The following is a 16,564-nucleotide window of genomic DNA, read 5'->3' on the forward strand; positions in this document are numbered from 1 at the left end:
CCCCTCCCCCTCCTCCTCCCCCTCCCCCTCCTGAGCTGGGGTGGGTGGGGTGGCATTAAGTAGAGGTCTCATTTAGAGCTAAGCACTTTGACATCTTTTGTTTTCTTCACAATGACCAGTTGCGGGTCTTTGAGTTAGTCTACTGCAAATAGAAATATCTCAGAGGAGAGATGAGACATATCTTTACTTATGGGTGTGATCATAAGTCATTAGGAATCAGTTTTATATTATGTTCATTTAACAGATTAATACTAGTAGTTCTTCTCCTAGGGTAGAGATAACTTGTGTAGCTCTAAGGTTCCTGAGCTGATAATGTGCTAGGTGAGTCTGAGGCAACTTCTCAGCTCCACTGGACTTCAGCATTCTCCCCTTTGCAAGACAGTATAGTTGAATGAGCTGGTTTCCAAAGCCCGTTCTGGTCTGGCATGGCTTGCTTCTGGCCTGACTCTTGTAAGAGCAGGTGACAAGAGCAGAGAGCTTGAGTAGCAGGAACAAAGGGACAAAAGCAAGCAGCGGGGTGAAGCACAGGTTGCAGGCGCCTCAGCTTTCCTTTCTCTGGAACCTAACAGCCACGCTGACCCTCTGCGCCCATCTCTAGACACTGGCCACCAGTTTAGACTTTGGGCTCCCACTGCGAGGAGATGTCAAACAAGGAAACTTGTATCCCAATGGCTGCCAGGTTCGTCCCAACTGTCCCTGTAATTAAATGAATGGGAATGTTGTGCTCACTGTTTCTCCAAGCTTCCATCCAAAAAACCTTAAGTCCCCAGTGGAGTGACTGACACTGACATGTGGGGCCATCATCATTCCCCAGCTGGACAAGAGCTCGTGCCCTGGAGTCGATTCTGAGCCCTGAGTCATGGAAATGTCTCTGGGAGCTCCTTGTCTCTGCCTGAGTCTCGATGTGGGGACAGGGGAATAAAAAGGGAAACTCAGCTCCCTCTGATCCAGTAGCTTCTTGTGGGATATTTTCTGCTCTGTGTAATTTCTCAGTCACCAGGAAGAGCGCAGCGTTTGGGATGTGATAGAATGCAAATGGTAAGACAGAAGTGTTGGTATCAGAAGGTCATCTCTGCTACATCCCCATGTGGGTCTCCAGCATGTAGCTCTGACTGGCCTTGCCTCTGTGTATAGCCGGCAAACAACAGCAACAGCGGGATGGCCTGGCTCACCGACAGACCGCAGGAAGCTGAACACTTTGAATATGTTACCCCATTCCAACCTCTCTTGGTGAATGTTTTCCCATTGGAGAGAAACTTAAGCTGAGTACTAGAGACTCACAATGTCTCATCCCACCCGCCAGGGTCTGAACCGCTTGTCACTGACCGAGCTGCAGCATAGACAGTAACCATCCAGGCCGAGAGTCACCTGGCCTCTCCCGACACTCACTGTGCTCCCACAGAGGACCACACAGGACCTCTGGAAGCCACTAATCATTTGTGTATTTGCTCTCTGCAAACTGTCTGTAAAATGCAGTGATGAGAATAAGGTCAACACTATAATTTTCTAGAATCTACTGAATTATAGCCAAGCATGATGATGCAGGACTGTGATACCAGCTGCTTGGAAGGCCGTGGAAGGAAGATGGCAAGTTCAAGGCCATTCTGGGAGATTTAGTGAGACTTGACTAAAGATAAAAGTCCTTAAGGAGGAGCCACATGAGACCAGTGAGATGGCTGAGTGACAGTGTATAGCCACAGAAGCCTGGTCCCCAAAGCCCATGGAAAGGCGGGAAAGAGATAAGCAGCACCACAGAGTTGTACTCTGGTCTCTGCACGCTCATCATGGCACGTGTGCTTGTACACAAGTGCGCGTGCACGCACGCACACACACACATACACACGCATGCGTGCACACACACACATACACACACACACACGCATGCGTGCGCACACACACATACACATACACACATACACATACACACGCACGTGTGCACACACATACACACACACACACACCACACACACACACGATGGACAGAGAGCAGACACCACAGAGTAACAGAGACAGAAAGACAGATACGCGGGGGGCAGATAATAGCTGTTTATTAAAAATTAAAAACAAATAACTAATTTGTTTTTAAAAACGGCTGATGACTCATTTGGTAAAGGAACTTTTTGCCAAGCTTGACAACCTGAGTTCAGTCCCCAACACCCACATCGCTGAAGGAAAGAACCAACTTCTGCAAACTTTTCTCAGACCTCCACGTGTTTACCACAGCATGTAATACAGACATACAAACATGCATGCATACATACATACATACATATACACACAAACACACATACACAAGGGAAATAAATACATGTAAACTATGTAAATACAAAGCTGTATAAGAGGAAGTGCTCAGCGGCAGAGAGCCTGTGGACACATGCCAGGCCCCAAGTTCCATTTCCTGTGCCGCAGAAACAAAGAAGGGAGCAAATTAATAGATAGCCTCTTGGGACAATTACTTTGAATAGGAAGCAAACGGGGATGGTGATGGAGAGGCATCTTAGAAGTGCCAGACATGGGACTCCAGCTCTCAGAGAAGCTCCTAGAGTCTTCCCACTGTCAGAAGAACAAGCAGGTGGAATTCTGGGAGAGGATCCAGCTCTGGATCAGAAGCAACACAGGTAGCTCCTCCTCCTCCTGTCTGGACTCACCTGCCCTGGGCAGCATTCCCACACTGGGTACCAGAATGACTCTAGGCAGCATCAGGCATCACCCTTCTCTGACACTGAATTAATCTCCAGCTTAAATCCCACTGGATGTGTAAACAGGTAACTGATTAACCTAAAGTTGGCAAGTCTACAGGGAGCCTGGCCAGGAGCCTCCTGGTAGATCTGCTGTCTGGAGTTCCTTTAGTACCATCTTGCGTCTGCAGAGGGTGGGCTCCCTCCCCTGGCTAACACGCAGCACTCTAATGTGAGCACATAATTAATATTGCATCTCTGGTGGAGAAAGCAGATCGCATTCCTGACTTAGTTATTTATCACACTCCTGGGGTCCCGTGAGTTTCAGGAGCCTTGTCACCTTAGAACTCTGTGTTATTCCCACCCTCACCTCCTAGCCCCTGCACAGGATTGTGCATACATGGCCTCCCATTTGTCTGCCCTGGGCCTTTCTGTTTTTTCAAGACAGTGTGAAATAGTTTTTATTCCCCTCCTCCCATCCCCATCTCCTAGTAAAGACTGCTTGAGAACTCACACAAACACTCTCTCCTGCCCCCCATCTCCCCTCCCCCAGTAAAGACCGCATGAGAGAGTATATCATACTGGGTTCACAGCCCCTAGACTGTGGTGTGTACTTGGCAAACAGTAGCCAACAGTGTGTACTTTGTTCTCTGCCTCTGGATGGGAGAAAAGGACAGAGATGGTGCTCTCAATCCTTTCTCAGCAGAAAGCAGGGTCTGGAATAGCAAAGATGCTCTCTGGGGCTGATAAAATTATGACTCTCCCTAGCCCTTTAGCCATGACAAGTCTGTGCAAAGAGTGGTCATCAAAGATGCTGGAGTCTGCCCAGAGCAGAATCTAGTGCGAACTCCTGGCCAACTCTTTGGACCAACTCTTTGGAAGGCAAGGCACACATTTCTCAGGACCCAGGAAGTAAAACTGAATGTAAGAACTTCTATGTGAAATTCAGGAAGCCCACCCTGAAGGTGCAAGTCTGAATGGGGCCCCCAGAAAAACCTCCCTTCAAAGCAAACTTGGACACTGTCTCTTTAAGGCAGCGGAACCACTCAGATGCTTCATTTCCACCCTTTCAGAGGGGCCCGGGTGAGCTGAACAGCAAGGAACGAGACGAAGACATTAGGAGCCTGCCTTGGAGTCCAGTTCAAGACCCCTCACTCTTTTACCTCAAGAAGTTACTTGACCTTCCTTGGTTTCGCCTTGTTTGAGGCAAGTTCTTGCTGTGTAGCTCCAGCTGGCCTGGTACTCATTATATGGCCGAAGCTTATCTTGCGTTCAAGGCAAGCCTCCTGCCTCACTTTCCCAAGTGCTGAGATTTCCTGACTGACATTACCCAGCCTTTCCTCTAATACATCTGCTGTCTGTCAGATGTTAGAGCCTTTGGATGGATACCTGGTTGTGCCTTTTCTGTGACTTCCTGATTGTCTAATGCTTACAGCTCCTGCCCTTTTTTTATTGTCCACATCCCTTGGGTAAACATTTGCTGAGTATCTGGAATATGGAATGCATTATTCTAGAGGTTACAGCAGAAAAACCAAAGACAAACATCTCTGCTGTCTTGAGACTTACACCTCGTGAGCAGAAAAAGAGGACAAATTAGGACCTTGTATATGAGAAAAAAGATGTGGCAAATAACACTAAAGCATGGAAAGGATTCAGGAGGCTGGGACCGGGAGAGGGGTGTCACTTATCAATGGGAGTCCACTGAAGGTTGTCCCTGTCCCTCGCTTGGATGACTAGTGCTTACTAAATGCTTGGCAAAGCCCTTGCAGAGGCATCTGATTTGGGGGGCTGTTGGGACTACTATTATGGGTTCATGGAGATGTGCTGAGCCAGAATCAGTACCTGGCTCTTCACGTGGTGCCTGTGTTGTTTTGGCGCCACCTGTTGCCCAGATGCCCCAGGGTAACCATGGCAATGAGAAATAAAGCTGGAAGGGTGGAGTGAGCATTCTAAGTCCCTTCTGTCCATTATGAATCCCGTAGATGCTAACTAGTGCTCAGCCCTCGTGGGAGAGGAGGCGGGAGCTAACTAGTGCTCAGCCCTCGTGCGAGAGGAGGCAGGAGCTAAGTAGTGCTCAGCCCTCTTGGGAGAGGAGGCGGGAGCTAAGTAGTGCTCAGCCCTTGTGGGAGAGGAGGAGGGAGCTAACTAGTGCTCAGCCCTCGTGGGAGAGGAGGCGGGGGCTAACACCTATCAGGAGAGGGTGTCTTTAGACTCACGTTGTCCTTCAGCTTCAACCTTCATGTTTCAAGTTATGATGAGTACACAGGATAGGGAAAATAAAAACTTAAAAATTAAATAGTTGGCTCAAAGTGTTGACTCAACTCTCCTAATGCTCCTAGACTCTCGGCTGCTGCCATCTTCCGAAGCAAAACAAAGCCCTCCTCGGTAGTGCCCGTGGCACAAGAAACTTCTTCTGATCTTGAGGAATGGGATGTCTCTATTTACTCACTTTAACCAAAGTGCATACTTGCAGCTTATCCTGTTTGAAATGGCACTAAACATGGAGCCGAGTCCCCTAAGGTCATGAGCATTTCATCGTGGAGATGATTTGTACATGCATTTTGGTATTATGACCCTGGACAGCAAATTAAAATTACAACATGCTGTTAGCTCATAATGGGATGTGGAGTTTAAATGCTGTTCCATGGAAGGAGGAATTTACTTGGCCCCTCACCCATCTCTCTGATAGCATGGTTTCCATATGGACTTTCACAGAAGTTATCTGAAATTTAAGGTTTTAGCATGGCTCTGTGTAGCCCGTGAATACTAGTATGTGATTATTAGCAGCCAGAGTCAAGGCAGGATTTGATATTTCAAAACTCATGGCTTCCTTTCAGAGTCCAGCATGCTTTTGTGGAAGGGATAGTGTGGCTCTAACCAACAGCTCCCACTGGATTCCCTGGGAAGAATGGGCCTTTATGTATGAACTCATTAGAAAACAATAAGACCAGGGACACTGGACACTTAGGTCTCCTGCACAGCTGGGTGATCTGGTGGATTCTGCTGGCATGTAAGTCCTCTGTGTGTCTTTGGGAAAGCAGTCAGCCCAACATGGTGTAGGGGTGCTGCAGACATGAGAAGGAAAAGATTCACACAGCGGTTTGCTAACCAAAGCTTCACAGATGCATATGCCTGCACCAGTCCATAGCTGAGAAGGCTGGAAGATCCCTGCTTTGGGAGCCTTCTGGACTCTAAGCTCCCACCTAGTTCATTAGAATAAGCATTACCTTTCCTTCATTCTTGATCCCCATGAGCACCTCGTAGCATGCCTAGCACACAGTAGGTATTCGATAAAGACTCACTGTAAGTGAACTGGAAGCTCAAGAAGAAAGCTTGTTTGTAGCTCTGACCACAATCCTGACACACTTACTTCCTTAGATCTTGTCTAAGGAGCTTTGATTTTCTTAGCTGCTGAGAGAGACAGAGACACACAGAAAGACAGAAAAAAGAAACACTACTTCTGCCCCATCTGCCCTGCAGTCCTAAATGATGTGTGTGTGTGTGTGTGTGTGTGTGTGTGTGTGTGTGTGTGTGTGTTTACATTTGTGTGGAAGACCTCAAAGGGTCCTTTCATTTATTTCCACCAAATACAGCATGAGATCATGTATGTACCAAACCATGCCAATACCAGTGGTCACTGAATTAGCTACAGACTGGAATTGAAAACTTTCCTATCATGTTATAGTTGATGTAGATGCCTCAAAGCATAATCTGTGCCCTCTAATCTCACACAAGTACTTATCAGACATGCCAGAATGCCACCACATCTTGTCATTTAATGTGCTAATGAAGTACCCAAAAGATCCTAATTTGTAAATTTTTTTCAAAATATTTTACAAACCCGTGTATAATGTGTGAAGTGAGAAGCAGCCATGAACAGGGACTAACAGGGACTACAGCACAGTGGTGGGGTACCTGCCAAGCATGCTCAACTCAAGTGCCGAGTTAACAAAATCAAACAAACAACAACAACAAAAAAAAACCCAAAACTATACACATTAATACTAATGCATCATGGTTTTGGTCTGGTTTTTATAGCAGAGTTATAAGCAAGGTTTCTTCCCGAACTTTCAGTTTTTCCCAAAAGCCTTCACTTAAATACCTACCATGTGCTAAGCATTGGTCCAGATGCTCACAGGGACCAAGAAGAAGGAAGGCTGGTCCTTACTTGTAATGAGCTAGGGATCCATGTGGAGCTTACATCCCAGAAGGCTCCCAATATGCCGTGCGTGTGCATGTGCGTGTGCGTGTTGAATGCTGGGAAGATAGGCATGTGCCGCTGTGCCAAGCAGGTTCATGTGATACTGGAGCTTGCATCACAGTGCTTTATGCATGCTATGCAGACATTCCAACAACTGAGCATTGTGTTATGTCAGTGTGTGCGTGCATGTGTCTCTGTGTGTGAAGGAATTTCATAGCACTGTCCTATGATGAGGACCCTTGATCTGCGTTCATTTGTCAATCTGCCACGGCAACCACACTAGAAGGTTATTGGGAGAGATTTCTAGAGAAGTGGAGGCGAGACTGAAGTTGCTGGGGAGCTGCACGCGGCTCTCTGGGCTTGGTGGTTCTATCTAGTAGGGCAATAGTGATTTCTGTCCCATAGTTGCTGTACCCTGCCTCACTCAGGAGAAACAACAGGTAGACTCTGCAGGAAACCCCCAGGCACAGGAAGTGCTCAGTAAATGTGGTGGCTAGGCTCTGGGGAGACATCTCTTACCCAGGTCCTCAAGGCCAATCTGTTTCACCAGGTTCATCCGGAAGCAGGGCCTGGACCGTCTCTTCCTGGAGTGTGATACACACATGTGGCGCCTGGGGGACCGGCGGATCCCAGAGGGCATTGCTGTGGATGGCGGCTCTGATTGGTTCCTGCTAAACCGGAAGTTTGTAGAGTATGTGGCATTCTCCACAGATGACCTGGTGACCAAGATGAAGCAGTTCTACTCTTACACCCTCCTCCCTGCTGAGGTGAGTTCCAGGAAAGCCCCAGGGCAGGAGGGGGGAGAGGAGCTAGGTGTAGCCCTAGCAGAGAGTGAATGTTTGGCTCCACCCACTGTCCTCTGAACCTCCAGGCAGTGCTGTCATCCCTGCAGACCTTGACCTCATAGTAAGAACTGTGGTACACACTAGTGTCAAGGATGCTACCCTCAGCCTGCATGGTCTCTGTGTGTGCAAAGTAAAAAAAGAAAAGAAAAAAAAATAGCCCTTGTTCAAGTCACTCAGCCCCTATTCCTAATAGAAAAAAAAAAAATCCGATATTCTAATTTTCTAGAAAAAGATGTTACTGCTATTTGCAACAGGAAAAAAAAGGGTTAGAATTGCAGACCCTCTGACTGTTGATGACACTCTCTGGAATTGTGCGGTGCATGCTAACAGTTGCAGGACACGGCCACATCACATCTTCCAGTCATCAATCATCCAGTAAAGTAATAACCATTTTCAGCACCAGTAATCCCTTTTCTCATTTGAATACAGTTCTGTCCCCTCCTGTCAGTCCCCGATAGTGCTGTCTTCATTGTGTGTGTGTGTGTGTGTGTGTGTGTGCGCGCACACACACACACACACACACACTCCTAATCCAAAATCACCCCAGACAGCCAAGTGAGCTCTTTCCTTGGCCCTCTCCATTGCCAGCCATCATGGCTCAGCCCTGCCTGTGGAGCATTTTGAACAAGCCCGTGAGTCATCTGTGACATCAAGGTGCAGCCCCCATTGCATAAGGCTCCGGACTGTTCTAAAACAGCCTGGCACCTCCTGATTTGCTAGGCCACATGCTAGACACCGCCTTCTCTCAGACCTGAGCTGAGAGCTTCTGGCTTTATCCTCCTGACCTCCAGCCCAGTCTTATCCTGACTTCTAACCTCAGGAAAACCACAGTGTTTCTTCTGCTTCCACAGAGCCTGTGGCATTGCTCATGTGTGGCTCTCTGCTGAGCCCCTGCTGAGCCCCAAGCTCTGCTCACACAGCTGGGAACAGACCATGCCTCTCTATGGATGGTTCCCATGCATTATCAGGCCAGGGGCCAGCTTCCAAGAGGGCTGGCTGTCCATACACCTCACTGTGAGAAGCCCAGCCTCCCAGAGCCAGATTTTGCTATTCCATGCGCATGTTAAGTCATCAGCTTTTAATCCTATTTCAGTGAAAATCACCTTTTCTCTCCATTCTGATAACCTCCTCATCCATTATCTTGCCGGGAATTTCTGCATCGTTATAAAGGACACAGGGCAATTGGTAATTGGGTACTTTTCCCCACTGCTTGATGGAAGAGAGGTGCCTCTGTGAGCTTGTAGACAATTCAAGTTTAAATCCAGGTCCCCTGCCAATGTCATTAGCATCACAGGAAGGCAAGTGAGTGGCCTTGAGTGGCAGGTGGTGCTTCATTCTGCCCATCCACCCATTTAGATGAGAGTCTCCAGGAGTTCAGTAGTTCTCAGCGGTATGCCAGCCATGTCATGGGTACCCAAGGCTCTGAGTGCACTCACTGCCCCACCCCTGCCTCAGCATCTGGTCCCTAGGGCCTCAGTCAGACCCTCTTCCTCCATTGTGCTGTCTCTGCCTGCTTGTTCTTTCCTAGACAACTCCAGGGCTTAGAAGAAATCTAAAAGCTGTGTCCATAAATCTGCCAGTCAAACACATATCCACCAAGAGCTTCCCCTAGGGGACCAGAGCCCAGAAGAAAATATATTCTCTGGTTGGCAGAGATTGTTATAAAATAGTGTTGAAACAGAAATCCCTTTCCCTTGTCTCTCTTAGCATCTCAGAGGCTCTACACTGTCTCTTCTCTGTCTCTTTTTGACCCAGCATTACCTTTCTATCAGGGTCCCTGGAAGAGCTGGCCAAGAGTCCTACAATTAGAAAATGACCGTGGCTCTGGCTCATTCCCACAGAAAGCATGCAGCCCACCTTGTTTCCTATGGGCTCCTGGTTCAGTACCATGGATAGGAAACAACCCTTCGGTATCCTGTTTAACCTTGCTGTGAGCTCAGTGGGTCCTGGATCAGCACCATGGACAGCAAGCACACCCCTAACTCCTGTTCCAACCACACTACCCTAGTGCCTTGACTCCCATGGCTCCTGGTCCCCAGCACTGCCAATGGCAGCATCTCTCCCACCACCTTTTCTTGTGTTGTAGTGAAAGTGATGGGCCTTGGTTTCTCACCCAACCCTTCCCTGCACCATAGTTTCACTGTATAGGCCACCCATGAGCCTGGCCTTCCTCATCCAGAGGTGAAATCCCAGCTCATTAGACATTGTTCCAAATCTATTTTAAACCTGACCTGTTGGTTTCAGTCAGGCTCTCTGCAAGCAAGAGCCATTGCATCCCATGTTTGTCCCTGGTCCCCATTTATTGACACATCCTCAGAAACTCTTCCTATTGGTTATATAGACAGCAGATGCCCTGGGTGATAATGAGCAGATATCTTCATATCGGATCTTAGGCACTAGTGAAGGGATGCCCAAGGCAATGGATTGGTAAGTAGAATTAGCCAGTGAAGATTAAACAGGCCTCTGTACTCTGAGTGGACTGGCCTGGTAGCTGACACTGTGTGCCTGCTGAGTGACTTAATACTAGCATCCTGAGGAGTCCTTTACGATTGATGGTCCCCAGGAAGGACATGCCAGTCCAACATACTTGGCTGCATTACTGGGTTCTCAGTAGGCTTTTTCTCCCCTGCAGTCCTTTTTCCACACGGTCCTGGAGAACAGCCCCCACTGCGACACCATGGTGGATAACAACCTGCGCATCACCAACTGGAACCGCAAGCTGGGCTGCAAGTGCCAGTACAAGCATATCGTGGACTGGTGCGGCTGCTCTCCCAATGACTTCAAGCCTCAGGACTTCCATCGCTTCCAGGTGAGCCCACATGCCCCACCACACCTTCCCAGAAGGCCACTGCAAGCCTTTAAGGCCAGACCTATGGGCCAACTTCTACTCATTGCCCAATCTAGCTATAACCAGAGTTAGCAAGCATATATCCCATGATGAGTGACTGAACCAACCTCCCCAGATTGGCTCATTAAATACCCCAATAGTCCTGCCATATGTATGTTGCTGTTGTGATGATCCTTCCATCTTAGTGATAAAGAAATCAAGGTGCAGAAGGTTCCAAAACCTTGTTCATGATCACACACTTCAGGCTGGAGAGATGGCTCAGTGGGCAAGAGTGTGAGATGCACCACGAGCATGAGGACCTGACTTTGGATCCACAGCACCCATAGTAGGAGCCTTGAAAGGTTATATGCCTTTAACCATGGTGCTGAGGAATAGAGAGACAGGAAGAGTCATGAGGGGTGGTGGCCAACAGCGGAGTAGCTGGAAATGGTGAACTTCAAGTTCAGTAAAACACCTGTCTCAAGGCAGGAAGCCCTAGTGGGGGTAGGAGGGATATTCAGTATCTGCTTCCAAGCTCCATATACGCATGCACATGTGCTTACACCTGCAGACATACATGCAGATGCAGACGAATACTACATACACACACACACACACACAGAGAGAGAGAGAGAGAGAGAGAGAGAGAGAGAGAGAGAGAGAGAGAGAATAAGGCTCATGGCTATTCACACATTCACTCAAAGATGATATAACTCGATGCACCCACTTTCAATGGCATTCTCAGCATCTCCTCATCTCCTCAACATTTCTGGCCATGTGCTTGAATATCTTGAGGGCAGACTTTTTTTTTTACCCCAGAACTCTCGACATTGTGACTGTGTCACTGTGTTGGTGGGGACCATCCTCTGTGGTATCTATCTGTAAGATGGTGGTTGCACCCATCAACTGTCAAACTTCTCACAGCATCCCAAAACTGTGACCTAGGTTCAAACTTTCCCCTTCCTGGAAAGCACTGGTCTCCAGCAAAGTCTAGAATGTTGTTGTATTTCCAAAGTATTCCTTGGAAAACCCTGAGGCTTGTTCAGATTGGGAGAACACCATGTTCTGTACACTTGAAGGAGGAATACAAGGTGATGTCTCTGAATGGCCTTTCACTGTGTTGTTCTGAACAATGTGGAGGCAGCAGGTAGGAAATGCTCAACTTCTTGCCACAGCCCTGAGAGTGCCTTGGCCCCCAGGTTCTGCCCTAGATGGAATCTCTTCTCGTTGTATATGCTGCCCCAGGACAGTGTGGTGCCAGGAAAGGGCAGGGCCCTGAGTGTCTTCCTCTTTTCCAGCAGAATTTAAACAAAACCCCATAAAATGCTTAAACAGAACAGGTAGGGGCTACTATAGCCGTCACATGACATCCTACTTCTCAGAAAGATGGCGAGAGCAGCATCACGAGCTGATAACATCACAAGAAGTCCTTACTGTGGTGGCAGAGAGCCAAAATTGCCTTTGTAGAGCTTCAGGTCTCTTAACCTGGTCCCATGGAACATTGCCACACACGTGCAGTATCTCTGTTACCAGGAGGCTTGTCCAAGATCCTGAGCCTCAGCCTCCTCCACAGCTACAAGTCAGCATGAAGCAGGGACTGGGTAGAAGGTCTCCATTCTGTCCTGTTGGAACTCTTCTTTACCAGCCATGGGCCTGAGCCTCTATGGACATTGGCTTAGCTGGGTTGGACATCATCTGCTCTGTAGGTGGGAAAATTGAACCCACAAAGGGATTCGAATCACTCTTCTATGGCCATGAAGCTAATGAACTTCGTAAGGCTAAAGACAGATGGGTATGTGTGAGTTTTACCATTAGTCTCCACTAGTTCTGTGCTTCTCTGGACACACAACAAGCAGCCATTTTTCTGTTGTTATCTACTTCCCAATGTCCCCACTTAGCATCTTATCTGCCTATACCTGTTGGTGCACTAAGAGCTTCCAGGGGACCCCCAGGCCCATGTTAACTTAAGCATAGGCTTGGGTGGTTTGGGACTCTCCACTCATGCAGAAAGGATGGCTGCAAGGGGAAAATGCCTTATCTGTCTAAAAGAAGAAAAGTGGCCCATGCTTCTGTCTAGGGAGATCCCTGCCCTGCTGCAGACCTTCAGCATTTAGAGATGGAAGTCCAGAGCCCTGGTATGCTAATTCTTACGGGATTCTTGCTCCCTTCAGGGTGTTCCTGGATGTGTCATTTGTATGCCAGCCCCAACATCCTGGGGTCATCATGGTCTCCAATGAAGCAAAGCTAACTTAGAGAATGAACTGAGCGTACATGGCTTTCTTTTGCAATAAGTAAAGATCAAGGCTATCATTCAACATCTGGGCTCAAGAAACTGATGAAGCAAAAAGAATAGAAGTTTGTTCTTTTTTTCCAAAGAACTCTGAGAATGAGAATGATAAAAATAGATGCATACCCTTGGGGCTAGAGTGCTTCCTGCTTTTCTGGGGGCCTATGGCTGTAACTTCAGTCTCAGGGGATACAATATCCTATTCTGCCCTCTTTGGAAACTCATATGCATGTGACATTCACACACACACACACACACACACACACACACACGTACACATACAAATAAATTCTTCAAAACAAAGTGCATGCTTCTAGAAGATTATTCTGTATTCAGAGAATAGCAGATAGAGGTGGAAGCCATCTTGCCAATGAGGCAGATTATCTAACCCTAGAAAATGACAACCTGTAGATCAATAGAGAACCCAATAGCCAAATTAAGTGACAATGGTGGATCCCTTAACAGCAACTGAGAATGCATGCAAGTAAGTCATGCCTGTACCTATTTCAAAGGCAGGGGAATTGAGGCTGGAGCAGTTAGATGATATACCTAACGTGGCACACACATAGGACGTAGCAGAGGCCACAGACTCAAGTGGCCTGACCCCCTGTTGCTGTCCAACCCCTCTTCAGGCAGACACCCCAGGGCTCAGGAAGTGAAAGTGATGGAGTGTTCATCATCTTCAGGATGTTTCTCTCTGAAGAGCTTCTGCTCACACACTAATCTATCCTAGAGGGATGCGGTAGGAACAGCTTAGGGTTTGGAGCTGTGGGATTTGGTGCAAGTGTTAGGCTGTGAGCATTTCCTGAGTGTCGATTTCCTCTGAGAGATAAATGTCGTCGTTGGCAGAAGGGGAATGACAACCCTGCCTGGCAGAGTTGCCAGAGGCTTAGGTGTTGAAACTCATGATGTCCTTTGTCATTCTCTGTGCTATCAGTGTCAGCGCTGCAACTCTTAGTCCTCAGAAGGCCCACCATGCCTGATGCGCAGCATCAGTTGGCCAGAGTGAACTCCTCAAGGGACAGGGCCGGCTGGGCTTCATCTTTGTACAGTCCCGGCCCGTGGGTCAGCACACCACAGCTCCCTGACCAGAGTCAGCCCAGCCTACTCTTATAAAGGAAGCTCTGTTGGGATGCAGCCTCCATAGCTCGTTTAGTGTTCTGCCTCTGGATGTATCCTTGCTTCAGAGTTGAGAAGTTTCAGGGCTTTAACTATTTACTCTTTGGCCCTCCGCTGATGATGTTTGTGAAGCCATGCCTTAGGAATAGCATGCTGCTTACAGATGCCAGGTGCTTTGTGTTTTGTTTTTTAGAACTGTACATTGTGTGCATGAATGTGCTTGTGTGTGTGTGTGTGTGTGTGTGTGTGTGTGGTGTGTGTGTGTTCATAGAGACCAGCTTCATCTATTGTTTCTCTGGACAGTCTGCTGTAGAACTCAGTCCTCTAGGCACAACAGCCTCCATCTTCGTGAGATCAGCTGAGCCTACTTGCAAACGTCCATCATGGTGTGGCCTGTGGTCGGTTGATAGTACTGCACAGGCGGGATCAGCAGCACAATTGAACTCTCACCTGAGTATCTAGCCTGCTGTCCTGTCCTAGTTGCTCATGGCTTCAGGGTTCTCAGGAAGGGGACAGAGTATACAGGCTGGGGACGTTTGGCAGGAAGAGGGTCCATCTGTCCAGCTATGGAGCCCTCAGCTCCGCTTGGTGCAGACCTTCTAGGTGCTTCCTGGTCCTCCACACTCCTGCCCTGAACCCTTCCCCATGCTCTGTATGTAAGCCTAGGAAACTCAATGGTTTCCAGGTTGAGCACTGCTTTAACTGAACTTTGGTTTGAATTGAGGTCTTATGAAGAGGGAGTAGATAAGTCTCCGTAGAGGAGGTATTTTAACAACACTCTTCATGAAACAGGGTCTCTTGGTAAACCCAGAATCCCCAGATTTCACTAGGCTGGCTGGCTAGCAATTCCCAAGAATCTACCTGTCTCTACCTCTCAGCCCTGGGAGTACAGGCACACATCACTTGCCCAGCATTTTTGCACAGGTCCAGATCTCCAACTTGAATGTTCATGCTTGCAGAGCAAACACCTCCCTAGATAAGCTGTCTCCCCTAGTCAAGGTATATCATCTCTTTGACTTTCAACCCTAATCTTCACTCTGGATCGGCCACTGATTTGCTTTCTATCTGTGGACAAATCCTTCTCCCTCTGGACCCATTTTCACAAGTTCTCATTTCACACGGCAAACAAAATCAACTGGGAGCTTCATTTGGTACTTACATCTCTGAACGTCATCACCAGGGTTGTTGACTGAGTAGAGAAGCAAGAGCTGTAGGTTTTTCATGTTAGAAGTCTTGCTCAGACCATAATCTAGCCGATCACTAACCTGGGATAGGTTGTATGGAGTCTCATTGGCACTAAGAAAACAGCTGCTGGTTGAACAGAACTTTTTATTTCTATTGTAAAATGGTTATCTAGCAGATCTGTAGTCCTGATTCCAGATTAACTGAGACAAAGGATAATCTTAAGATAAAAGGGAGGAAGGGTCATAGACAAGGTGGAGTCCCGTATGTGAGCAACTGGGGTTTTCTTTAGAGCCACTTGAAAAACTAGCAAGTGCAGACTGCCATGCTCCCAGCACCCAGAGAGTATGAAGTGTCACCCCTGGAGTGTCCCCTGTGAGCCCACAAATCAGCTAAGCTGCTAGGGGACACTAGGGCAATGGCAGGAAGAAGAGCCTGTGTTTTGTCCAAAGGGGTGGGCTGCCATTCCAGTTTACCTACCATTGCCACCTCAGAATGTGACCCATGTTCCCCACAACAGCCACTATTTAAAAGGAAGCCACAGTTGTTTTCATGAATCTTGCACTTTGTAAACATTGCCAGTGAATTTGATTTTAAAGCATTCTGCCAGCCAAATAAAATACATCTGCCCTGGGATGTTTATCTGTGGCCTTCGCCAAAAAACTGGGAGCCAACACTAGCACTGAACAGCCACGGTTCAATTTATTTCAGGGTCACTTGAGTGGTGTGTCCTAAATGCCCACCATGCTTTGATGCCTTACAGATACTAAAATCATCCACTCTCAGTATGACCCATTTTGTAGAGGATAAAGTTGAAAACAGGTCATGGAGTCCTGGGGCTGGAGTTTGAAGCTGGCAGGTTTATTGCAGTACCTTGCCTCTCCTTGCAGGATATAGGATGAAGACGCCCCCCATTGCTTGATAATAAAACTTAAGGTTTTTTTTCTCTCCTGAGCACAGCAGACAGCCCGGCCCACCTTCTTTGCCCGAAAGTTCGAAGCCATAGTTAACCAGGAGATCATTGGGCAGCTGGACTCTTACCTGTACGGGAACTATCCTGCGGGCACCCCAGGCCTCCGCTCCTACTGGGAGAATGTCTACGATGAACCAGATGGCATCCACACCCTCAGCGATGTGGCCCTCACCCTGTACCATTCCTTCATCCGTCTGGGTCTTCGAAGGGCTGAGTCGTCCCTACACACGGATGGGGAAAACAGCTGCAGGTGAGCCAGGTGCTGGGCTGGGTCCCAGGCAGAACAAGATGCTAATGTCATGTTCTCCTCTCCCCGTTCCTCCTGATCACCACGTGACTCTCTCTGTGCTGTGCTTCTTATCTTTATCCTCTAAATGAAAGCTATAATATTGACCCTAATCATAGCCATTGTTTATGCTACTTAAATATACTCCCCTCCCCCTCTCCCTCCC

At 47.9% G+C, this 16,564-nt stretch overlaps 1 protein-coding gene across 1 annotated transcript in view; it reads left to right on the forward strand.

The window, feature by feature from the left end:
• Positions 1-16,564, forward strand: part of Xylt1 (xylosyltransferase 1) — a 291,364-nt gene that overhangs the window by 252,354 nt on the left and 22,446 nt on the right. The window contains exons 7-9 of the mRNA XM_021202279.2: positions 7,430-7,646; positions 10,357-10,533; positions 16,100-16,362. Of these exons, the coding sequence (XP_021057938.1) occupies positions 7,430-7,646; positions 10,357-10,533; positions 16,100-16,362 (657 nt within the window). The remainder of the gene's footprint in view (positions 1-7,429; positions 7,647-10,356; positions 10,534-16,099; positions 16,363-16,564) is intronic.

Source organism: Mus pahari, chromosome 1 (assembly GCF_900095145.1).
Source record: "Mus pahari chromosome 1, PAHARI_EIJ_v1.1, whole genome shotgun sequence".
Classification (NCBI taxonomy): Eukaryota; Metazoa; Chordata; class Mammalia; order Rodentia; family Muridae; genus Mus; species Mus pahari.